This window comes from Lolium perenne, chromosome 4, assembly GCF_019359855.2.
Source record: "Lolium perenne isolate Kyuss_39 chromosome 4, Kyuss_2.0, whole genome shotgun sequence".
Classification (NCBI taxonomy): Eukaryota; Viridiplantae; Streptophyta; class Magnoliopsida; order Poales; family Poaceae; genus Lolium; species Lolium perenne.
Window position 1 is genome coordinate 279285320 of NC_067247.2, and position 27125 is coordinate 279312444.

Consider the following 27125-nt stretch of genomic DNA (forward strand, 5'->3'; position numbering starts at 1 on the left):
TAGTAAATACTCTGGCCAAGTAAATGCTTGTGACTTCAAGAGGGAGTATTTATGCTCGATAGTAGGTTCATGCCTCTAGTTTTCTGGAAGAGTGACAATAACTTCTAAGATTGTAGATGTGTTGTTGCTACTAGGGAGAAAATAACAATGTTTTATCCAAGGGTAATTGTATTGTTTACTTTACACACATTGCTTAATACGATAATCTGTTGCTTGCAACTTAATACTGGAAGGGGTTCAAACGATAACCGGAAGGTGGATTATTAGTCATAGACGCAGTTAGATTATGGTCTATGTATTATGTTGTAATCCCCAAACAAATCTCATAGTAATCATCTTGTCACGTATGGTCTTTATTCTGTCAATTGTCCAGCTGTAATTTGTTCACCCAGCTTGTTATTTATCTTTATAGAGAGACACCTCTACTGAACTATGGACCCCGGTCCTTTCTTTTACAGTGATACAATCATACTGTTTTGTTTACTTTCTGCAAACACTGTTCTCTTTAATTTCAGTGCAAACATCTATTTTCACTCGATATATTTAATCCTTTGTGTTCAGCAAAATCGGTGAGATTGCCAACCTCGCTGTAAGTTGGGGCAAAATATTTTGGTTGTGCTATGTGCAGGTTTCACGTTTTTGCTGATGCCGGTAGTGCGTCCTGCCACAAGTCAACTAGCAACACCTTTAGAAGTCACGTCTTTCTCCTACTGGTCGATTAAACCTTGGTTTCTTATTGAGTGAAAACTTGTTGTTGTACTCATCATACCTTCTTCTTGGGGTTCTCCAACGGTGTGACGTCAAGCACCATCAGCCACCACCTCACGAGCGGGGGCTAGAGATCCGCCACCGGCAACCTCACAAGCTTTGCCTGATGACTACCACCGACGGCGGAGGCAGGGTGGAGGAGGGAGGAGGGCTGTTGGGGCTAGGATTTCGAGTTGTCTCGGGAAGAGACATGAAGGGCGAAACTATTTCTCAGTAAATGTAAGTTTTGGTAAAATATACTTGTATCCGTAGGTATAACTTTCCATATTACTACATGTTTATCATACAAGACAATCAATTCAGAGTTTAAAGGAAAACTTTATGTGTTCTGTGGTGAACGAGTTCTCGGTAATCATAATTGTCGGTAAATTTACATGTATACTTATGTATAAGTTTTCAGATATGACGACATGTTTACCTACGAGACTAGAAAGATGTTGTACAACGTATGTCCTTTGCCATACTTACTGTGTAAAGACCCGTGTGTACATAAGAAAAAGGTTCACATGGAATCTAAGATTAATGGAGTTCAAACATCACAGAAATAAATTTTAAACAAGTGCTCAATGATGACTATGTCTTGATAATATTTTGAAAAGGCTTTAGGGAAGAAAAGGGCTTTAAATGAGAAATTATTGTTTAAATTGGTAGTTTTATTTTTAGAGATAAATAACAAAAACATAGTTCTTCAAAGGTGTTTAAAATTTATTTATCAAATGATGTAAAACAATTGCTTGTAAAAGTCATGTACACATGAGGTACCATAACTTGCTCGTTATGTGCAAATTAGTCACATAACTCAGCCGCACGGGAGCATAGCGGGAGCTTCTTTTTAGGCACTTCGTGTCCTCCTGCCTTCAGTGTGTAATAAACATTCACTCTAAATTATAAGATCTAGCTTTTTTCCGAATCGTTAGACGAATTTCAGTGTCTGTTCATTCGTTGAAGTCCATATACAGTTCACGTAAAATTATTTAGGCCACGAATAATTGAATTCAATACTAGTGCAAACTTTTATCCAAACCATATCATCACGTAACAAAGCTAAATAAGTTATCGCACTGTCTGCAAAAATTCACATGGCGACTTTTCGTATTTTTTTGTGTGCGAAACACAGTTCCGTTACTCAAGTATTTGATAGACATCGTGTGAGTGGATGTCAGTACATCTACATTACGTCGTGATGTTTCAAAAATAAAGATCTTGACTTGATTTTGCTGGAGCAGAGTTGGTCTAAAATTTTGCTGGAGCAGCAGGGCTATATCAAGTCGAGGGCAGTTCGTGACTTTCGGTGGAACATGCTGCCATGTGATATTGGTACAGTCAAAAAGTGTCCATTGGTCGCAAAAAAAAAGTGTCCGTTGGTCCCCACGGCGGACGGCCGGTTTCGGTTTCTGGAGTAACCCAGATTACCATACTGCCCCGGACGCGGTTCCGACGCGGCGTTGTGAGGATTTTGCTAATTTTGCTTTGGAAAATGATCCTAATCCCCCGGGGGATAACGCGCTTACAACCCCCGGGTTGCTGGCCGCACGATAGAAGCGGGTCAAAACGACTCCTGCGCACCATGTGGGTGGGGTCCCCCACGTTCACCTATCTCTATCCTTTCCTTTTCACACACACGCACGGAGATGACACGCAGGAGCCATTGCTGCCGGCCGCCGCCGAGTCGCCTTCTACCGCCGGCGACCCCGTCCGCAGCAGCCTCGGCGAGCGTTTCCGCTCCTGGTTCCGGCGGTCCAGTCGCGAGAAGAAGCCCCCGTCCTCAGGCTCCGGCCACTGCCGCTCAGCGCCACCTTCCTCTCCCTGCTGCCGCGCCGCCCGCGCGTGAGCCCTGCTCTTCGCCGCGCCCCTCCTCGCTCGCCTGGCCCTTCTTCGCCCTTGCCGAGCCGCCCCACGCGCAGCTCTCGGCTGGCCGCCGCCGCCTCGTTTTCCTGCCAGCAGGAGCTCCACCGCGCGGCCAGTCCGCGCCTCCCCGTCGCATGGCCGTCGCCAAGGCCGATGCGCCACCTCCTGCAGCCTTGCGTCACTCCTGTCTGCGCGGTCGACGCCGCCCTCCGTAGCACTGAGCTCCGCTGCGCGCGTCTTTGTTCGTTCCCAACCTACAGCTCGGCATCCTTTTCTATTTCGGTAACCGGTGTCACTGATCCCGTCGTTTCGCTACAATAGTATATTTTTTTGCTACAATTATTAAAACTGTTTTGCTACTTTTGGTACAAAATTATGCTACGATTTTCCGACGAGGTTGGATTTGCTACGATTTTCCGGCGGAGGGTGGATTTTTGCTACCATAGGCATAGGGTGTTGCTACTAGCAGCTTGTGGTGTTGCTGTCCTTAACGGACGGAGTTGCTACAACCTCGGACAGCGTTGCTGCCGGCTGCAGGCGATGTCTCTGTTGATGTTTTAGAGGATTTGCAACATATGAATAAAAAAAATTGCTACAATTTATTTGCGGTTTTGCTACATTTACGTAATATGTTTGCTACGTGATCTCCGGCGAGGTCTCCGGCGAGCCCAGCCTTTTTATTTTTCTTTTCTGAACGAACCGTTTTTTGCTTCAGTCATTTGCTGCCGGGGGTGATTTTTTGCTGCCGGGGGTGATTTTTTGCTACATGTAAATCTAACCGTCAAAATGGTTGATCCGACGGCTGGGGACCCGGGGGCTGGGGAATCAGATCCCCCGGGGGACGCCCAGCAGTGTCCTTTTGCTTTTGGAATGTCCCGCGTCAGATATAAACAAACGGGCCTGTGCGGCTGTGCCATCCCACTTATTTGGACCGTTGCAAGTTTGATGATCTCTCGGTCTCTGGGACAATGTGGACGGCCCAAATTGGCCACGGGTTGAACAGATCCATGATCGTGTTGCTAAATCTATCGTTGGACCTTCCCTACAAAAACATCTCTACCCCCCTAAAAAAAAAAAAATCTACCGATGTACCACGAAAGGTTTTCATGAACTGTGGAGTACAATGTCACAAGGTGCCATTTTGACGATCCACACAAAAAAAAAAGATACTTGATTCTGCATTTCTGAGTACGAATAAACAAGGCAGCTTATTGTGGGGCTTGTTTCCATTGCCATCAATGGAATTAGTACACCCTGCATATCAAAACGGAGACACCGATTTTCTCTCAAATACAATGTTGTAACAGTTGGGAACTCTTCGTTGGCTGATTGGCATGCACGTAGGCTATGTGATTAGCCTGGGTTCTAAGACTCACCCTAACTTAATGACTACTAGCTACTATGGCAAGGTGGTTGTCTCCAGGGCCGGCCCATAAGAGGGGGCAAAAGGGCGACCGTCCTAGGCCATCGGGTAGCAACCTAGGTAGTACTTCAACGCAAGGATATTTATGTATTACAATATTAGGTTCAGGAAAATAAGATAAATGAGACAAAATTAAAAAAAGAGAAAGATGGCCCAAACTGACCATGTACATAGTTGCTGAAAATCTAATTGATCTATATGCTTCGATCATTCTCATGTACTCATAGTTGTCGGCTCGTCTCCTCGCTGGCTATCTCGTATTCTCTAGTCCCAGAGAACAATGCCAGGCCCCGTGCCTTTCCAATTCCGAGGTCGCCACAACCATTAATGGAAACCAACGATGTTATTTTGTTACCCAATCATCTTTCGTTCCATCCTCAATGTTCTAGTCGTTCTAGACATTCGAGGCATCATCGCATCAAAGATGGTACATATCACTCATCTTAGCACATTAGGAGAAGAGAACAAAGGGTGAGGTTTCTCCTTGATCTTCGTGCTGAGTGTTGCAGGCTCCAAATCAAGAAATCTAGATCGACATCGAGCCAAAAGACCAATATATGATATGTAATGGACTGCTTTTGAAATACAATGCATTCTAAATTATTTTTGTTTTCTCGCTCCAGGCCCCGGAATATGTAGGGACCGGCTGTGGTTGTCTCCCCCTCTAATCTACTTTTTTATGTTGTGAAAGCCAAGCGCGGAACCCTTTCACTTTGGGACATATGTATGTTTTTACGCTGTTATTGCCATCATGGTGGGCAATGATGTCTACTCACGCTTCTTTTTCTGTAGACAGTGTTGGGCCTCCAAGAGCAGAGGTTTGTAGAACAGCAGCAAGTTTTCCCTTAAGTGGATCACCCAAGGTTTATCGAACTCAGGGAGGAAGAGGTCAAAGATATCCCTCTCAAGCAACCCTGCGATCAAAATGCAAGAAGTCTCTTGTGTCCCCAACACACCTAATACACTTGTCAGATGTATAGGTGCACTAGTTCGGCGAAGAGATAGTAAAATACAAGTAATATGGATGTATATGAGCGGCAATAGCAATCTGAATAAAATATGGCAGCGAGTAAACATGCAGTGGAACAGTAAACAAACAGTGACAACAGCGCCAGAAAATGCTTGCTGGCGTGCAGTTGACGTGGGAGATAGGAATCTTTGTGGTGTGACTTTTCTATTCGGAGACAAGGCCTAGGGATCATACTTTCACTAGTGGACACATAATCTTGATCCAATAATGATGTAAAGGAACTGACACTTCGGCATCTCGTCAATAGGTTAGTTCCGGAAAACGCATAAAAACGATATAAAGTGTGTACAAAACATGTAGGTATTGTCATAAAACAAGCATGGAACATAAGAAATTATAGATACGTTGGAGACATATCAGCATCCCCAAGCTTAGTTCCTACTCGTCCTCGAGTAGGTAAACGATAACAAAGATAATTTCTGAAGTGACATGCTACCAACATAATCTTGATCCAATAATGATGTAAAGCATATGAACTGAGATCAAATCACTCAAAGCAAATGTCTATATTGATATAAGAGATGATAATGCAAGAGTTATACAAGCTAGAAGTTTTCATGAACTATTGCTTCAAAGACATGAAACCGTACAAAGTTCATTAAAGATGTGTTAAGTATCCAGCGTAGAAGTTCTATCCTTCATTCCAAGCATCAAGTAAATTTTCACAACAAAGAAGGATTCAGTCAAGTAAAAATAAACATGAACGTCATGAATCAACTGTTTCGAAGTCTACTCAACCGGTGAGCGCAAGCATTTGGCATTGGCACCAGGATGTTATGCATAAAGAACGTTAATGGGGGTTTGGAAGGCCAAATGGAAGAAAGTCTTACAAAGCTATAAGTGATCATTAGACAAGATGAAGTCTAATGATCGAAGCTATGCAAGGAGTAGTGATTGCCATGCAACGGATGCACATAGAGCTATATGTGTATGAAAGCTCTCCAATGAAACTAGTGGGGGTGCATCCAACTTGGTTGCTCATGAAGACCTAGAGCACTTTTGAGGAAGCTCATCATTGGAATATACAACCCAAGTTCTATAGTGTAAATTCCCCACATAGTTATACTAGTAAAACATGAAAACTCTCTCATATGGAGTGTAGGTGCTGAACATGAGCAAAAATGATGACTATGAATACTGTAGGTGTTAAAACATGAGCACAAGTGTGGATAAAAGATAGTAATGCTGGCCCCTTTTTCTTTATTCTCTTTTTTTCTTTTTCTTTTTCTTTTCTATTTTTTTCTTTCTTTTCTTTTTCTCTTTTTGATGGCCTCCATGGCTCTTTTCACTTTTAGGGGCAACATCCTAATATGACAACACACTTTTTGGTACAAATAACTCATAATGAATAAAACATGATGTATAAAACTGTATGCCTCTGCCAGTGTAGCAGGATGTGCAATGATCTAGCGTAACATGGGTAAACCACACATCAGCTGTATAGGATCATGCAAAGCAATATATAAATAATAAATGACAACATGTAATGTAAAATTGGAAGTTGCATGGCAATATATCTCGGAACAGCTATGGAAATGCTGTGGTAGGTAGGTATGGTGGTTGTTTTGAGGAGATGTATGGGCTTATGTGTAGGAGAACAAGAGAAAGTCCTCCCACGGGTTTGGATGTACCGGCGAAGTATGCACAATTCTTAATGTGAGCAAAAGGCAATGCACAGTACCGAAGAGGCTAGCAAATTTGGATGGTGGAAGTGCCAAAAACCGTAGCTTAACATTAGTCAAAAAGAACTCACAAGCTTATTGCAAACAACTAGCAGGTTCATCATTAAGAGCATGATTAAAATTTACTCCAAGGAGGGCCGTTCACGGTGGCACAAGTACCCCGCTAGCTCCCTCGACCTTCAGCACAACTTAGTTATTACAATGAACTCTTAGACATGGAAAGCTATCAAGTCCAACTACACCTTCAACTATTTAAATAGAGTTTATAGTACGGCACAAGCTTAAAGACAACAATCCACTACTAATTCTAACTTATTTATCCAGCAAGCTTTACCATCTAAATACCTCAAAACATTTGCAAAGAATCAAGTTATCAAAGCTCAATGATCTACAAGATTATGCAAGTGTTTCATTATACCACTACCACATGCAACATTTCCTTAACCAACCAAATAACAATGAACGAAGAAGTTTCAACCTTCGCCATGAACATTAAAAGTAAAGCTAAGAACACATATGTTCATATGCAACAGCGGAGCGTGTCTCTCTCCCACACAAGCATGAATTTATTCAGAGAATGAAAATAACAAAACTAAAATAAAACACACAGACGCTCCAAGTAAAGTACATAAGATGTGACCGAATAAAACTATAGTTTCAAGAGAAGAAACCTGATAAATTGTTGATGAAGAAGGGGATGCCTTGGGCATCCCCAAGCTTAGACGCTTGAGTATTCTTGAAATATGCAGGGATGAATCACGGGGGCATCCCGAAGCTTAGACTTTTCACTCTTCTTAATCATATATCATCCTCCTCTCTTGACCCTTGAAAACTTCCTCCACACCAAACTCAAAACAAACTCATTAGAGGGTTAGTGCATAATCAAAATTCACATGTTCAGAGGTGACACAATCATTCTTAACACTTCTGGACATTGCCCAAAGCTACTGGAAGTTAATGGAACAAAGAAATCCATCCAACATAGCAAAAGAAGCAATGCGAAATAAAAGGCAGAATCTGTCAAAACAGAACAGTCCGTAAAGACAAATTTTTTCGAGGAACTGGACTTGCTCAGATGAAAATGCTCAAATTGAATGAAAGTTGCGTACATATCTGAGGATCACGCACGTAAATTGGCAGATTTTTCTGAGTTACCTACAGAGAACACTGCCCAAATTCGTGACAGACAGAAATCTGTTTCTTCGCAGTAATCCAAATCTAGTATCAACCTTACTATCAAAGACTTCACTTGGCACAACAATGCAATAAAATAAAGATAAGGAGAGGTTGCTACAGTAGTAACAACTTCCAAGACTCAAATATAAAACAAAATTGCTGTAGTAAAATAAAAACATGGGTTATCTCCCAAGAAGTGCTTTCTTTATAGCCATTAAGATGGGCCCAGCAATTTTAATGATGCACTCACAAGAAATAAGAGTTGAAGCAAAAGAGAGAATAAAAAAGCAAATTCAAAACACATTTAAGTCTAACCCACTTTCTATGAGAAGGAATCTTGTAAATAAATAAATTCATGAAGCATAATGCAACAAGCATAGAAAGATAAAACAAGTGTAACTTCAAAAATTTCAGCATATAGAGAGGTGTTTTAGTAACATGAAAATTTCTACAACCATATTTTCCTTTCTCATAAAGATTTTCAGTAGCATCATGAACAAACTCAACAATATAACTATCACATAAAGCATTCTTATCATGAGTCTCATGCATAAAATAATTACTACTCCCAACATAAGCATAGTCATTCTTATTAATTGTAGTGGGAGCAAATTCAACAAAGTAGCTATCATTATTATTCTCATCAAGTGTAGGAGGCATAGTGTAATCATAATAAAATTTATCCTCCATAGTAGGCGGCACCAAAAGACCACTATCATTATAATCATCATAAATGGGAGGCAAAGTATCATCAAAGTAAATTTTCTCCTCCATGCTTGGGGGACTAAAAATATCATGCTCATCAAAACCAGCTTCCCCAAGCTTAGAATTTTCCATATCATTAGCAACAATGGTGTTCAAAGCGTTCATACTAATATGTTCCATGGGTTTTTTAATTTTCGCATCAAACCATCCATGTCTTAACTCAGGAAATAGATTAAAAAGCTCCATGTTGCTTTCCATTATGCCTAACTAGTGAAATAAAAACAAGAAACAAAAAGATGCAATTGCAGGATCTAGAGGAAATAGCTTCGAGCACTCACAACGGCAGCATAAAATAACTTAGTTACCTGGGACCGGAGTGTGAATGCCTTTTACCTTTCCTCCCCGGCAACGGCGCCAGAAAATAGCTTGATGTCTACTCACGCTTTTTTCCTGTAGACAGTGTTGGGTCTCCAAGAGCAGAGGTTTGTAGAACAGCAGCAAGTTTTCCCTTAAGTGGATCACCCAAGGTTTATCGAACTCATGGAGGAAGAGGTCAAAGATATCCCTCTCAAGCAACCCTGCGATCACAATGCAAGAAGTCTCTTGTGTCCCCAACACACCTAATACACTTGTCAGATGTATAGGTGCACTAGTTCGGCGAAGAGATAGTAAAATACAAGTAATATGGATGTATATGAGCGGCAATAGCAATCTGAATAAAATATGGCAGCGAGTAAACATGCAGTGGAAAAGTAAACAAACAGTGATAACGGCGCCAGAAAATGCTTGCTGGCGTGCAGTTGACGTGGGAGATATGAATCTTTGTGGTGTGACTTTTCTATTCGGAGACAAGGCCTAGGGATCATACTTTCACTAGTGGACACTCTCAACATTGATCACATAATAAAACCACTCTACACTCTCTTGTTGGATGATGAACACCACTAATTGTGTAGGGCTACAAGAGCACCTCAATGCCGGAGTTAACAAGCTCCACAACATTCGATGTTCATATTTAAATAACCTTAGAGTGCATGATAGACCAACGCAATTATACCAAGTACTAACATAGCATGCACACTGTCACCATCATACTATGAAAGGAGGAATAGATCACATCAATACTATCATAGTAATAGTTAACTTCATAATCTACAAGATATTACAATCATAAACTACGCCAAGTACTACATGATGCACACACTGTCACCATTACATCATGGAGGAGGAATAGAGTACTTCAATAACATCACTAGAGTAGCACATAGATTAATAGTGATACAAAGCTCATCATATGAATCTCAATCATGTAAGGCAGCTCATGAGATCATTGTATTGAAGTACATGGGAGAGAGATTAACCACATAGCTACCGGTACAACCCTTAGCCTCGATGGAGAACTACTCCCTCCTCAGGGGAGACAGCAACGTTGATGAAGATGGCGGTGGTGTCGATGGAGATGCCTTCCGGGGGCACTTCCCCGTCCCGGCGGCGTGCCGGAACAGAGACTTCTGTACCCCAGATCTTGGCTTCGCGATGGCGGCGGCTCTGGAAGGTTTCTCGTACCATGGCTTATTCCTCTAGGATTTTCGCGACGGAGTCCTTAAGTAGGCGGAAGGGCGGCCTCGGAGGGCCCCTGGTGGGACCACACAATAGGGTGGCGCGCCCCCCTTGGGCCGCCGCCACCCTGTGTGGTGGCCCTGTGGCTCTCCTCTGGTCCCTCTCGGGTGTTCTGGAAGCTTCGTGGAATTTTAAGATGCTGGGCGTTGATTTCGTCCAATTCCGAGAATATTTCCTTACTAGGATTTCTGAAACCAAAAACAGCAGAAAATAGGAACTGACACTTCGGCATCTCGTCAATAGGTTAGTTCCGGAAAACGCATAAAAACGATATAAAGTGTGTACAAAACATGTAGGTATTATCATAAAACAAGCATGGAACATAAGAAATTATAGATACGTTGGAGACGTATCAGGCAACATCAAGAAAGCACCATTTAGGGAAGTACCGGCTCCATGATATCAAGCCGTGTGACATCGCCCCCTTAATCTTCAAAGCATCCAAAAGAAAGAAGTGGTGTGCCATGCAAGCAATGATTAATGATGCATGGATTGGAAATAACACCTTGGATGAAGATTTCACAATGGACCAACCAAGTGCAACTTAATGGGGGTGGAGATAATGAGATGAGTTCGGACCACAACAGATGTGGCTTAATCGTCTGCCGCGGCCTAGCTATCAAGCACATTTTCCCCACCTCGTCATGATGAATAGGTTAGTATGGAAGGTTTGGGTCCCTCCTAAAATTAAGTTCTTCGCTTGGCTTGCCCTCCAAAATCGTATTTTGATGACCGAACGGTTTGCCAAGCGAGGATGGCCAAATAGTTGTATTTTCCTGCTTTGCAAGAGGGCCACTGAGACGGCAAACCACCTCCTCATCCATTGTCGCTACACCATCCGTCTTTGGCGTCTCATCAAAGATTTGTTGGGGCTTCATGGTCTAGACTGACAACAATGGTCAGTGCTTTCCTGGAAGTTGTGGTGGTCAAGCATGTCCAATGGCTGAACTCCAAACCACAAGGCCTTGGCATCCATGGTTCTACTAACCTCATGATGGAAACACAAGAGTCTTCGAGAACAAGCACGTCCCATCTTTCGTCATCCTTGGAAAGATCATAATTGAGGCAAATCTTTGTCTTACCGCATGCACCAACACCAAGCCTTTGAGTGAAATTGTCCCATGAGAGTAGGCTTGTGCTCATTCTTCTCGTTCTTCTTGTTTGAAATTTTGTTGACAACTTCTACTTAATTAATTGATCTAGGCAAACCTTTAGCCTCTTTTTTTTTAAAAAAAAAGCCACGCGCGGAGTCACTAAAAGCAAAGCATCAAGAATTCGTGTCATTCTATATATGTAGGAAATCACATGTTTTTTTTTTGCGGATGGGAAGTTTTATTGATTAAACATCTCTATTACAATCCTTAATCAGGATACTAGCAAGGAAAGCTGGGGTGTAGACATCACGCACTTGAATAGCCAGCATTCCAGCAAAGCATCAAGAACTCGTGTCGGTTCGAACCAGGCAGTGACACACTTCGTCTTCGATCTACACCAAGTCACAAACCGAACAGTCTACAACATACACAGGCACGCTGATCAAGGCTTTTGATGCTTTGAGAAACAGGTCATGCTATCAAGCCAGCCGTACCGTATAGCATCGATCAGCTTTCCTTTTGGCTTTGCGAAAGCCTGCTAGGGCTTCGATGATCGATTGCTCCGGCATCAGGAAGCAGGCTCGGGATCTGGTCAAAATAGAATTCAGTATGCAGTTCACAGGTGCCACGAATCAATCATGGCAGCTCACCCCCACCCTGCGAAAGCGTCTAAAGCAGTGCGTAGATGCTACTCCATGGGTATGCGTATGTAGCTTTCTTCACTGAAAACTCACATGGACACTGGCATCCTGCTCTTCTCGGTCATTTTTCTTTCGTTGCAAATGGGCCCAGATCTGGATGGGGAGCCTCGAACTGGGCTCTGGACTTTGGAGCCTGGACTTAACATCGCTTTCTCTATCTTTTCTTTTCTCTTTGCCAAAGGAAAGAGTGGGATCCAAGATACTACAAAGCTCATACTAGCATCGATTAGGGTACGAGCGCGAGGAAATTGCACATTCTACCAGCTCGTACTCATATAACACCATTTGAACACTAACAAACCGTCATCGTCTCCATCGCCCAACTCCCTGGAGACCAGGTGGCGGCCAGATCCAATCTCCACCGGCGTGAGATCTGGGCCCCTCTCCCTCTGCTTGCCGCTCCGGCAGCAGGAGGGGGAGGGGACCTCGTTCCTCCTCCGTTTTGTAGTTAGGGCTTGGCTGCTGTGGTGCGTCGTTGGGGTGGTGGGAGCGGCGCCCGGGCAAATAAATCTGCCTCAACTCCACTCCCACATCGGCGGCGACCTTCACGGAGGCGTCTCGGAGTTGTTGGCAACGTGTGCTTGTCGATCTTTCAGGTTGGCAGCTTGGTTTTCTCGCCGGTCTTCAGATCTGGCGAGATCTGTTTCTCGACGTGTCACTGGCGCTTGTCGTTGTCCACGACGGCTCTGGGGGCCGGGGCGAGGTGGTTCTTCTGGAGCGAAGATGTTGGTCCGGAGGTGGTTGGTATGCGGTTCTTCTCCGACTTCGTCGATGGGAGGCGGCGTATCTTGGTCCAAGACAGCACGGGGACGTCCCCCGGTCGACGTGCCACAGCGACATGTGCCTCGCTGCTTGCAGCAGGCCTGTTCATCGACTCACAAAGCCTCGTTGGCGATGGTGCTTTTTTGGATCTTGCAATGGTGGAGGCTCGGCGTCACTTCTTGCGTCCGTCTCGGCGGCGTTGGAATTGGGCGGCGGCCGCTGGCTACGGTGGTTGCAGGAAATCCTAGGGATCGTTTTGTATTTCTCGATCTTTTAGGATTTTATCTGCAAATTCAGGATAATCATTTTATCCCGGTTTGTCTTTTAGATTCCACATGTGTTGCATGTAACTTGGTTTTCGATTAATGAAATATGTGGTTCTCAAAAAAAAAAACACCATTTGAACAGATTTTTTTTGCAGTTTTCACTATGTACTGCACTAATCTGTTACGATTTCCCCCCTTCATCATCTAATCAACCAATTAACCTAGTTGACAACAAAACAATAGTTAGATCTCCGGTCAATGCTCGAATAAATGTACAAACAAATTAAAGCTTAAAATATCCAAAAAAATATATTCTCTAGAAATTATGTTTTTTATGCACTCTAGAATGACTACATTAGATAAGTATCATCATTTTTTAACTTCAAAACCAACTTGTATATTTGAAAACAAATACTTTGTATCTCACTAAAATGATCAAAGAAAAATAATTATACTTACTAAAATAATTATACTTCATCGTGGATGCTTCATAGGGTGTGATTTGCCTATTCATAAATTGTATTATTCATACATAAATTATACCCTATAAGTTATCAATAGAAAATTCATGAGTTTTGGAATTTTTCTATGATTTGTTTAGCATGTTACTAGTAATTGATCCCTAAAACTATATAGGCTATTTTTTAGAAACCATTGAACCTTCATGTACTAATGTGGTCCAGCACCGTGACCGGCATCGCGAGGCCGTCTCTCAGGTAAAGGATGTGCACATGTGTACTACGGTGACATGATCTTAAAAGAAAACATCGACCGAATGGCGGCATCTTTGGCAGCGGGAGCAACTTCAGTATCGGCATTGGCGCCGGGACCCAACCTGTTCTTCTAGATTTATTTGCGCTCGGTTATGTAATATTCGAGACGGCATGCAGCGGTGGAGGAAACTTTGAACTATACCATTTAAACGCGACAAACCTATTTTGATTTATATTTTTATTGCAAAAAGCTGTTTGGCGAAACATTTGGTGGCCGCCGCTGGAAATGGTCACGCCCCAAAGGCGGCACCATTGGACAACGTCCCCCAATCAACATATGGTTCTACTGGAGATGCTCTTTATTTTTGGACATTTTAATGTCTAATTTCTTTGTACATTTATTCATGCATTGACAAGCGAGACCCAACTACCGTTTTGCCATCAACTGGGCTAATTGGTTGATTAGATTATCAAGTGGTGGAAACCGCAACAGATTAGACAAGCATGTGCACTACAAGAGAATTGGCATGTAGAGACACTATTTTGGTCCAGTAGAGACACTTAAATTGCTCTTACGGAGTTATAGAGGCACTTTACATGTTGTCTCAAAAGTGTCACTACGGGCGGTGTCTCTACGTGATAAGGACAATATTAATAATGTCTTTACATTTTAGAAGACATAAAATAGGCATTATATTGTGTCTCTATTGTAAATAAATGTGAAGAAACCATGTGAAAAGATATACTCGAACTCATGACCTTAATGATTAAGACTTAATCCATTAACCATCTCACCCTTTCACAAGTATATGTTGATACTTGGAACAAATTTCTAATTAGTATTGCCCACCATGGCCCAAACATTGCCTCTAGAGGAAAAGTAAAGACATACAATCAAGTGTCTCATGGATTAACTCTTGATAACTTATATGTGACACTTTTGGAATGTCTTATAAGTTGTCTATAGAATGAAAACTGCAATACCTTACAGAAATATCTCAACTAATGTCCCTATGTTTGAGACTATTTCTGAAGTGTCTCAAAAAGTGCCACTACAATATGCAAAGTGTCTTAATGTGATATTTAATGAGGCAAAGTAGGAAGTGTCTCTATGGAAGGTTTTTCTTGTAGTGGTGGTGGAAACCGCAAAATATTGTCCAGGTTGTGTTTTGTGCAATATAAGAAGTAGGAGGTGGTGGAATCTGCAATTCCCTCCAAATGAGCTAGTCGCTAAGTCATGCTTCAAAAAAATATCAGTGGCGGAGGACAAAATAGTATGTCTCTAAGAAAATGAGTAATACTCCGTAGTACTGATAAGAGGTGCCAATTTGTGCTAATAATACTCACAGATTTCTTAAGTTTCGAAAGAAATAAATGAGCAATACAATACTGCATTTTCTAGGCCACATGGTGCCAATTTGTGCTAATAATACTCACATATCTCTTAACTTTGACCAAAAATTATATACATAATATGAAACAAAGGGAGTACATAGTTCAGATGCGCTACACTAAAATTCCAAACAATCCATCCGTAAGAGGATAGGGTGTTTCTGCACCCGGGTGCATATGCATCTTTATTTGAAATGCATTTTGAACATATTTTAAAATGTCAAACAACATGCTCACAAAGTTGTTTTAGAAAAAACGACATGTTTTTCCCAGAAAAGACAATCATGCTCGAGATATATATTTTTTACGCATGACACAAAAATGTCGGTTTTATGTAAAATTTCGCGTGCGCACATAAAACATGTCCCTCTACTTGGAAAAATTCTAATTTTTTAACTTTTTAAAATATGTTTTGTATATACCGGGTGCATATGCACCCGGGATCAGTTTTGAGTTTCGAATCCATCAGACTACTATATACTGGTTTATAACGGGTGGTGCACCAAACTCCACATTTTTTTCCAAAATATGAACTTAGTTTTAACTATTCAACCTGTCATATTCATTTTCACTAAGATGAGCAGTACTCGCAGTGATATTTGTTTATTGATATGATGAATATGCTCAGAGATATTTTTGTTTGGCCGGTTCCTGCATCGCGAGAGGTCGCAGTGTGTATCCTACGTATAGGTACCGGCACCTGTTTTTTGGCGGCAAAGGCACAGTAAAAATGTGATTTGTGAACAGAAGAATATCGTGCAAAGTTCTAGTGTAAAAAGCTCGACTAGGAGTCTAGGACAACGACGAATCGTCTAGCCAGCCTAGGTATAGGATTTTCAATCAGCTGCCCTACGCAGGCGTAGCCCTGCCCTGACTGCGTGCTCACTAAACTCCAACCAATGCTACTGCTCGTTCCATGTTCATCGTACCCATATTTGTAGTACCTTTTGAATATTAAATTTAGGAGGGAAAGGAATGGATATAATGTTTTTGTACTTGCGCGAATTTAGATATTTTTACCGTTGGATCACCTGGAAGACTGAAAGGAGTCCCAACCCACATAAAAGAACCAACCCTCTTTCATCTCCATCCTCGTACACCCCCACGGCCCCACAGCCGTCCCTCTCCCTTGGTGATGGTTAAGATTGTTTGAGATATATTTGATGTAGTATTTCAGGTACTATAGGCCTATCTACTGATTTGGGGCATCTTCGCTCAGCATCTCCATATGGTATCCGGCAAAGGTGTTTTGGTGGCTATATAGGCGGCGCCGCCGAGCAGATTTGTATGGCGGGCTTATGTTTTCCACCCGCCTCTTCAGAGTAAATTCAAACAAATAAAAGTTCGATGAATAAATGTGAATAAATAGGCCAATCCGAACAATGGGAGTCACAAACCCGAGCTCTACATCAAAATTATGCACACGACCTTTATTTATTGCATAATTTTCATTTTTACAGTTTAGAAATCACGGATCATTCAAAGTATCAACATGGATTAACGAGCGGAATAGAGCAAAAAAAAGCTTCTATGCCTTAATGTATACTCGGCTGAGAGGATCAATAAAACCTCAAAGGTATTACACCACTATTCATACCCTTTTAGAGAACTTTGCAACTCTAGACACCTTTTTCTCGTCTATAGAGACCTCTATATTCTTTACTCTTAACCATAGTAATCAACATTCTCTACTACACTTCCTTGGCGTCCACCAGTCCGCTCGCCATGCCCAACCCGATGATCGTTTCATGCCCGCAATCGATGTTGATGTGTCGCCACTTCGCATCCCTACCCTTAGAGCAACCCTAACAAAACATCTAAAACACCCCCAATTTCCTTTTTTGTGTGCCCATTTTAGGGGAATGTAGGTGGACAATCCACTACAGCAGTCCTACACAAGATTTTTTGCCCCGTAATTTCTCAGAGGATCCTCTACGGATAGGCATGGGTTGGGGGTAAGCTTTGGTAATATCTTCTTGGGCATAAGTGGCAGCAATATGGCAGATAATTTGGTGTGGCTTGTTCATGTCTTTTCACGTTTTATATGTTTCATTTGTTACATTTGGACCCTACTTTATGTTTGAACTAGCAAGGTGGCCCTCGCAAAAGCGAGGGCATCATTTTTAGTGTACATAAAGTGTTACTTATTTTTGTTATCTTATATAGATATTTTTTCTCTCTTTTAATTTACCCCATTTGGTGCAAGATACAGAATGTTTTAGACATGTATAATTTGATTTTTAAGATTTAATCTTTACCTTAATTTTCAAGACATGTATAAAAATATTAAAAGTTACTAATTGTATTTTTCTCAGTGAACAAAATAGACGTAGGGCTCCAAGGACACAAAAAAAAAAGTGATAGAAAAACTAATCGCACATGTTAGATCAATTATCGTGTGATCGCTAGCTTAGAAGAACAGGTCTATGCCTCTCTATAATTTTTTCTTGTCTACATTCTACTATTCATGTTCATATTGTCGTCACAAAAAGAATGAGCTTGCCTTCAGATTTAGCTAATTAGTGATCAACATGCCATCAAGTATTTGGTTCTATAGTCCTTCGTGGAAGGTAATGTTAGTATCTAATATCTCCTCAAGTGTTTATTTTACCTATAGCTCCTATTGAATCTTTTATGAACCTATAAGACTAATTGTCCAAACACTATGATAGGTTAAAAGGAATTTGTCTATTGACCATGATTTTTATTTGGGCCAATCATGATAACCATTGAAATATATTAGTAATCATTCGGAAACATGTTTAAATAATCCTTCACATGTACTTGTCATTTGTAGTCCAACTAATAATTAACATGTGCACTTATAAATATTCGTCACCTATAGTTTATCTCAGTTTTGTTATGATGAACAATCATGTTTCATTAAGATATAATTATGAAATTACCAGATATGAATCTGTTTATATTGCGCGCCTCCTTTATTTGTTTGGGCCGGGTATCACATCTCATCTTTTAATCATGTATGCCTCACCATGGGGGGTTGTCCTTGCATTGGAAAATGGTGGCCATTGGGTAAGTTTTGGAGCTGCAAGATTCTATCTTTAGTAAACGGTGTGTTTTTGTTTGGATACGTTGTACGTGTATACATGTACATTACATTTACTGTTGGTAGTCCTATTTGCAGCTCCACCTCCAAATAACTGAGTTCATCAGGCCTCTTATTAATTTCTGTCTAAAAATACTTTTTTGCGGGTAATTTTTCTGGTATGTGCACGTCATTAGCAATTCGATAAGCATACACATAGGATTGAGTGACCTTCCCTAATCATTCATAGTCTCGGCACATCGATGTGAATTATCCATTGATGCCGCCTCTTGGTAATTAACTCAGTTAAACATGTCTGATAACCACAATTATTTTTCCTCACTTTTCAAAAATACCGCTGATCAAAATACCGCCCGAGATTCGTTAAATTTTTTTTAAATTTGTCTAAAAAAAATCAAAAATCTTTTAATTTGAGCAAATCATTTGAATACCTATAAATTCCACCCGCTACAATTTTTTCTTGGTGAGAGACGAAATAGCCGGGTTTTCGGCGGGATTTCGCAACTATCGGCCGAGAAAAAGCACATAACCTCATGCAACCACATCGATTGAGCATATCAACATGCAAAAGTTTATTCTTGATGGCCTTAATTTTGCCGTCTCTGTTTTCTAGAGTCGAATACCGAGCAAACGTCTATATGAAATATGAAATCTAGACTTACTAATCAATCAACATACAACCTAACAAAGGTATAAAAAGAACGTACGACCGCCATCCGGCCAGACTGCTTCGGTCAGTTGTATCACTGAAACTATGGTTGTGCTTGGAGTGTTTGTGCTAGCCCAATTGCGTCCGTACCGGATATATTTGGTACGCATATACAGTAACTTTTAGTATCCACCATTAATATTCGTTGCTAACGGAAACTTAACAGTTTAAATTATTTAGTGCATGTGGAAATATTTGTTGTCTTTTGGTTCATGTCTCGCATATAACTTTTAGTCTCCACTATTGATATTCAATGTTAAAAAAACTTAACGGCTCTGATTATTTAGGCATGGAAATATATGTTGTCTTTAAATAAATTCTTATGATGACACCAAATCGTGACCACAATTTAAAAAAAATCATGAGCGGCTAGCACATTTTGTGGCGTACTTTTCCTTTCTCTAAATAGAGTCCGACATCTACTCAGGCAAAAGGATATGCCTAGCACGTTAATTTTTAGGTGGCATTATTAAAATAATTAGGAGAGTCCATCTTCTTATTTAAAAGGGAAACTATGGCACAACTCCAAACGTGATTAGGAGAGCCCATCTTATTAAAAAAGGAAACTGTGGACACGTTCCCAAACATGTCAAACGGACCGCTATTAACCTTTCATTAAATCATAGCCACTAATTTTAGATCTAACTATTATAATAATTTAGATGTTGTGGCTTAACGTGATGGTTCTATTTAACATCCGTATATTGCTTTTAGTATATAATAGAATAGATAGATAGATTTAAATTTTAAAATTTTAGCTTATGGATTTAAAAGACGGTTGAATTTTGTCATGTTTAAAATATGAAAACTTTTGATTACATTCATGCAAAATTATTGTTGGAATAGAGTATATATAAGAATCTCTTAGGAAATCGAAGCTCAACAGTTTGCAGATCTCAAATAAAAGTGCTGTAAATTGACACAACGGTTCTTTACAGATCCTCCATATGACCAAAACCTACACACACACACCCTGCCTATACTACTGTACCACTGAACAATGGAGTGCTACTGTAAACATCCATGAGCCGGCCCTCCTCTCCCAGCGAACGAGCTTGACCCGCCGCCTAGTTCGTGTCCTTGTGGGCGCGCGCGCGGCGGCCGCGCGTGGAGCCGACCTCATCATCTCGAAGCAGGTCAGGCAGTTTCACTGTGTGCCCACTTCATCACCACCCCCACATTCTAAAGCGACGCTTTATTGCCTCTCACCTACAACGGCCGGCGTATCCATTCTTTCAATACCACTATCACCACATCATGGGGCTGTCAGTCACTGACATCAACCCCATGGACTACGTACGTCACATTGACAGTAGCTTTGCTCCTCTCTCGTACTTCACTTCACTCACTTGGAGCTGCCCAGCTGCTCGATCGGCCTCCCTTGGCTACGCACGCGCGCGTGGAGCCAAAACACGGCGTGCGCGCCAAATCATCCGTCGATTTCTGTCGCTCAGAAGCAGAGCCTCTTCCTGCACATGGCGCCGCCGCCGTGGCCGCCGAACGGCGCCTGCGCGTCTCGCCCGGACATTGGGAGCAGCTCCGCCACGACGTCCCAGACCAGGTCCTGCAGGATGGCGCGCTCCAGCGCGGCGCCGACCAGGCCGGCCTCCCACCGCTCCTCGCCGGCGCCCTGGCCCCAGACCTCCCCAACGCTCTCCACCATGGCGCGGCTCCGCCCTGAAGCATGGAGACCCCAACGCCGCCGGTGCCGCCAGCTTTCCGTCTCCGACACCGACGGCGTCCAACGCGGCATTCCCTCGATGGCCGCCACCGGCGCCGGGTGGTGGTACATGGCCACGGCGTGCAGCTCGTTGCAGTATTGCTTGATCTTGCAGTAGTCTCCTGCACAAGTCATAGCCACGCGTGTTACCATGATGATGCATGCTGCATATTTTTCACGATTATTCATGCCAAAGTTGACGTGGCACGTAAACCCCTAAACTTAAATTAATTAATCTGGAGACATTAACAAGATGCAGACATGCAGTATTGCAGAAACTGTATAGTGCGACAGTGCTGTGTGCGTACCCGAGAAAACGAGAGTCCGGGAGGGCTTCACGATCCTGGATCCGAGGGCCTCGTTGCCGCAACTGGGCTTGCTATCTGCTTCGAGATGCGTGCACGGAGACGACCGCTTCCTGCATGGGAACCTCGGCGAAGTGATGGCGTCCAGCACCGAGTTCGGGCTCGGATACTGCGCACCCTCGGCTCGCGGCTTCTGCTGCTGCAGCGGCGGCGACGCCTCGCCAAGGGCGTCCTCGCAACCCTCCCCCGCAGTAGCCGCGGGGACGTCGGCCGCGGCGGCCGAGCGCATCTCAGCGGCGCGGACGGCCGCGATGATCCGGCGCAGCGTCTGGAGGTCGTCGTCGCACTTCTCCAGCGCGCCCAGCAGCCTGCGCCGCTTCTCCGCGGCCATCTCCGGCGGAGGGGGAGGAGGAGGGCGCGTCGGGAGCGGCCGCGGCCGCGGCGTCGTTGCGGGAGAAGGCGGCGCTGACTCCTCCAGACCCATGAGGCGCGCGACGATGGCCGGAGGCGGCGGCCTGGGGCTGTCGCAGCTCACCCGGCGGTACTCCGGCGCGATCGTCGGGCTCCGGGGCGCCTCGCACGAACGCCGCCGCCGGACTCCCGTCGGTGGCTGCAGCAGCGGCTTTGGCTTCGGCTTTGGTGCGGCCTGCGTTGGTGGTGCTGTCGGTTTCTTCATGGCCGGCGGTGGAGACGGTGGTCGCGAGGAGGCCTCTGGCGTGGCGTTCTTGGCGGTGAGGCGCTTCCGGTGGCGGTGGTACGGGGAGAGGAGGCGGAGGAGGCCGGCCATGCACCCCATGCTCCGGCGGGGCCCGGTGGCGGACGCGGAGGAGGAGGAGGACCGACATTGCGCGGACTCCGTCGGCTGCATCGCTTCTTGATCTTGACTCGTCGGTGCCAGTCCAGGGCGGGCGAGAAGTAGCGAAACTCGCGTGCTGTGTTAGCGTGGGTGGCATTATAATTGGTGGAGGTCAGACTCGCGTGGCGCGCGCAATGACCATGTCACCCCGATACTCGTCGGCAACCGTTGTCACAATACAAAGGACAGTTCCGGTATTTTACAAACGAGCTAAGCTGCACTCTGCTGCAGAAGTGTGGAAGCTAGCTCAGCTCTCCTCAGCCACTTTGCTCGGTAGCAGGCGGCAGCGTGCAGCTGCTAGCTGCTTCGTTGCGGCAGACAGGCAGCTTAATTAACCTGAGTACCATGACAGGCAAGTACGATGTGTCACGGGTACAGTTTATCTTGCCTTAAAACAGTGTGGGGATCAACGAATAATGAGCTCAATTATCATCCATCTCGAGGTAGAACAAACAGCTTCGAAATGATAATCTTGTGCGCAGGATTTTGGTCGGTGTATTTTGGGGGTGAGTGGTGCTCGGCGCAGGCGCATCACGTGGTAAAGGGGTGTGTAGACAGCAGGTTCAGTAGATCGAGTTTTCCAGCACCATGATGATGAAACACGCATCTCTGCATTTGTTTTTCCGTTGCTTTAGCTTCAAGTTTACACCTCCGGTAAGTATACTAAAGTCACAAGATACGACCCAGATCCAGCTGTGCAATATATGAATCCAAACCAAAGGAATTTTTCTCAGGATGCTTGATTATGCAGCTATTTCCTCTTTCTGGTGTTGGATTACCTTGAGAGTGTTTAATTATCGTAATCAATAGCATAGATGCACTAGCACACTTAACCATACACATTAGATTAAGCAGATCTGAATGTGAAACAAAACTATTATAGCACGAGTGCATAGCAACCTGGAAGTCGCTACAATAACAACATCACCATGGTTGTTGATGTAGCCCACGGTGTTATCCAAGTAGCTAGATCTATCGAGGAAGCAGACGAACCGGCGAGGGAGGCCTCGAACAATAGCGAGCAGTCGGGCCGAGAAGCTCTCAAAAACCTCATCGACCATCTCTTGTGCAGGATCGCGACAGGCGGGGTTTCAGAGATTTGCTCTCTCGGACGGCCATGCACGCAGTCGCGGGGATGGGTAGATCCAATGCCAGAGAGACATAAGGAAGTGGAGAACTCTAGATATGTTATGTCTTTGTCTCCTGGTATAGTCTAGGAGGAGAGGCACCGACCGAAAACGCCACGCGTTGGAAGACATGGACACACGTCGAGTATGCACATGCAAGCCGACACGTACCCAACCTAGGTGGTGCACCATGCAAAAATTTAATATTCCACAAAACGGGTTTCAAACTTGATTCACGTGACGCGCGATACATGGCAAGGCGAGCGACGACGGAGGAGTGCGCGTGAATTTCTTCTCTTTTGTTTTTTTTCCGAAACACAGTACAACGTAGTCGTTCACAAATACGCACATATACTCACTCCTATGAATGCACACACGCACACCCTACCCCTATGAGAACCTCCGAGAGATTGAGTCCTAGAAACTGATGTCTGACGGGTCTTGAGATTGACGAAATTACCACAGGTTCCTCGTTATCGATGGAATGTCGCCTCCCATTGAAAGAATAATTCTCGCCTTCATAAGACACCAAAGTGTCAAACCTGGGTCTGAACTCTGGTGGGCTAAAGGTGCCATTGCCCTCCTAATCACATAACCAAAGGTTGGTTCTCATAAATTTCTTCTCTTCCCTCTCACTTACAAAAGCTAGAACAATAATTCTTATAAGCTGCTCCAACTCTCTCTCAACTCGTAATATGAGATTAAATTTTGTCTTCCGCACCTGTCAAGCTGCCACTAAGATGGGTCTTTCAAAATTTGTAGGCTACATGGACTAACTTAAGCTGCAGCCCATACAATCCAACAAATGAAATTACTGTCCAGCTCTCGTAACATTGCAAATTTGTTGTTTGATCTTTTTGTTTAATGGTGTGATTGTTTAAGGCCTTTGGCTCAGTGAGAGAAGGGAGGCGTGCAGAAGAGGTACGAACGCGGCATGGACATGAAGGCATGCAGTAGCAGCAGCAGTAGCACGGCAGGCTGAGGCGAATCGAATGCATGGTAGGTACATCGTGTAAAAAAGCAAAAGAGGCCATGCATGCAGAAAAGAAAAGGCTCCAGCCTCCATTCATCACTCCGAGGTGGAACGGAACGGATCCTAGGCTCTTTGGGAGACACCACCACGTGGCGCCACATTGCCACGCTGTGCAGGCGCAGTAGCTCGATGCACAAGTGTAGTCGACACACCAGTCTATACCACTGTGCCGGCGCTACTACGAACGAGCGATCACTGCTGCACTCTCTGTCTCCGTTGCCGCGGCGCGAGGCGAGATCGCGCTTCTGAAATCTGAATGATTCGAAGAAGCTGAGCAGTACGTATAGGACCCGTGGGGATCTTGATGAATTTTATATGGAGCTGATAGAAGCTAGTGGCAGTAGCAGGCAAAGCAGCAACAGTGGCTTGCGCCGGGCACGGCGGCGCGCGCACCTAGCCGCATCGTCTTGCGCCGCGGCCGGTGGCGCGGGGACGGGCCGGGAAGAATACGATGCTAACGGAAGCCTTCGTCCCCAGCTGCGTCGTGTCTAGGGATACGAGCGTGCCGACTGCTAGCTTTGCCCTGACACTGCGTGCATCCATGGAGGCAGCGCTGTCAGCTAGCGTTCGGTGGTAACGGCCCGGTTAGCGGAGCAGACGACGTGCGTGTCGGAGATCGAGCGGCCTGCCCTGCCCAAATGATGCCTGAGCTTCGTAATCAGAGAAGCTGGCGCTAATCGTTGTCTGATAGCGGTGCAGACGATTTTTCCAAGACACGGGTGTCACCTAATCCCTCACTTCACAACTACTACCTCGCGATTCTAGGTTAAAGTTAAAATCTGAAAATTTTAATTAAGAATAAAAGGATATTAGCGTTCATAATATCAACTGCTTGGCAATATTAACATTCCATACAATAAATTTTATAATTTAGATTTTGATGTTTTTTCCTACATATTTAATTAAGCTTTATAAAATTTAACTTTGACTAAACCCAGAGTGACTACATGGAACATGTTTCGGTGGATGCCATCCGAACCGTTGGATCTACAACAAGCCCATCGGTACCATCAACCCGCTAGATAACTATTATCTCCATTCCAAACTAAATGTCATATCTTTGGTCTGATTTGGTCTATGTGTGATGAAACTAGACACATTTTTAGAGAGACGAAGCAAGAAACAAGTGGCAGTGTGGTCATCTCTATATCCTCTATAATTTCATCTGTGTCATTCTAAACAAATGATAAGTAGGTAATGACAATTAGTACAAAATATCCTAACTTTTATTGAGGCCAGCATATGTTACTAGTTTATGTTATTACCTTCATAGTGGGTAGAAACTTACATGTGGATTCATGCATTGTGACATAGTAACATGCTTACTACTCTATGTTACTACCTTTATAGTAGTTACTAACATTAAAATGGTATCATAGATGACTTTATTAATTAGTTTTAGACTCATTTCAAGGTGGCAATTTTCCCCGTGGGCTCGGGCAGCGGGTACCCGAAACACTAGCGGGACGGGATGGGGGCAAATGCCCCCCGTGTGGGTACCCAACAGATACCTGGGACTCCACCTGTCAATCAAAGTTACCCTACAATATATAGAGAAAAACCTAGTCTGCAACCCGCACCTGCTCGACCCCACCCCTCTTTCCCCCTCGCTCGAGCCGCTACAAACCTCTTATCCCCAATTCAAATGCGGGACAATGAACCATGAGCCCTCGACTCACACCGGCAGTCGTCGGCACCTCCGGCTGGCCACCCTTCCTCCTGGTCTCCGACATCAAGGAAGGAGGATCCGTCATCATCTCGAGCGCACGCCAGCAACAGGGGACGCAAGAATCGCCCCGCATCGACATCGACGAGCGGCAGCATTGCACCGCGCACCTCATCCCCGGTGACGCACCGCACCACCTCCCCGTCGGCGTCACCTTGAATCACCTAGCTTGTCATCGGCCCCGTGCCGCATCAACTCGACCTTGGGCTTCGGGGTGGAGGTCCCCGTGGATACCCAGCGGGTATCGGGTACCTGGTCTTGGCGGGGACGCCCCCCTCCGATAGGCTAGCAGGGATTGGCGGGGATGGGGACTGGTGGGGATCGGGGCGAGGACGGTGGAGTCATCCATGTCCCCGTCACCACCTTAAGACTCACTATATCTTGGAAAGTGTGATGTTAGATGTGGTGACCCACCATACCACTGCATGTTGTAGTATACAAGTCGCTGATATGATCTTCATGAAGGGACTTCTTCATAAATATCACATCCCTTAGAGTGGTACAACAGAAATATTGTAGGTCATAACACTCCAGATTATATTACAAACATGGTCTTAACAAGTTGGTATTCTCACAGGTCCGATGAGAACACCTAAAGATACTAATATAAAATTTGTACAACTCAACATCAAGTTCAAACTGAGCTCAAAAACTTATTTAATTATGCCACTACGCTGCTCGGCTCTAAGTTGTCTAGGGTAAGACACTACTCCTCCGCCTCATTGTTGTTAGCTCCGTAGACTATCCCATAGTCCACGCGTTCCACTCCTCCGAATAGATCGGGTTCCTCGTAGACCAGTTCGTAGCCTCCTTCCAGTGCTCCGTCGTTGGCCTCCACTTCATTGTCACGGTCTAGAAAGAGTGTCGAACGAAAGTAAGTAAAGAGGTACTCAACAAGTTCAAAAGAGAAAAAGGTGTATGATGCACTAGCTACGACCATTGATCAGAAAATCTCAGGTCAATGCATGTTTCATGGTTAACGCAACCATTATCACTAGTCCGTTGATATGCGAGAGAGAAAAGATACAGCTGACTTCTCGAGAGCCATTATAGATCTCATGGTTAACGTGAAATATACGTCGCTAGAATCACTAGACGACATTGGTGATTAGTTCTAAATGATTAGAACCTTTGCAATGGAACCTCCACCATCAACACATACCATGGTTCCATTGCCAGCCGCATAGTCATATTCATAATTGGAAAAGTAACATTTTATTTTCAATGCAGGAGTGATAAGTATATAGCTTTGCGAGTAAATTGATAGAACATAATCAATATGGCATGAGAAAGAGTGAACTTGCCTGGTGACTACGAGATAGTGCAGTTCGATGCGTTGTATGGAACCTGGACCTCGGGTTCTGTAAAGAAGCATCATTGTCCGGTAAGGACAATGTTATAA

At 44.0% G+C, this 27125-nt stretch overlaps 1 protein-coding gene across 1 annotated transcript; it reads right to left on the minus strand.

The window, feature by feature from the left end:
- Window positions 1–19835: 19835 nt before the first annotated feature.
- LOC127295527 (uncharacterized) lies at window positions 19836–21986 on the minus strand. The gene is made up of 2 exons (XM_051325492.2): window positions 20985–21986; window positions 19836–20798 (listed from the first exon to the last, which is right to left on the minus strand). Exons 1-2 carry the CDS (start codon window positions 21847–21849, stop codon window positions 20407–20409), a joined length of 1257 nt encoding a protein of 418 aa, XP_051181452.1. The 5' UTR covers window positions 21850–21986; the 3' UTR covers window positions 19836–20406.
- Window positions 21987–27125: the final 5139 nt, after the last annotated feature.

Bases quoted from the DNA above. Each gene is read 5' to 3' on its own strand.
- LOC127295527 (XM_051325492.2), bottom strand. From the start codon at position 21,849: ATGCAGCCGACGGAGTCCGCGCAATGTCGGTCCTCCTCCTCCTCCGCG. The intron at 20,799-20,984 runs GTACGCACACAG...TGACTTGTGCAG, and splicing joins CCGGACTCTCGTTTTCTCGG to GAGACTACTGCAAGATCAAG.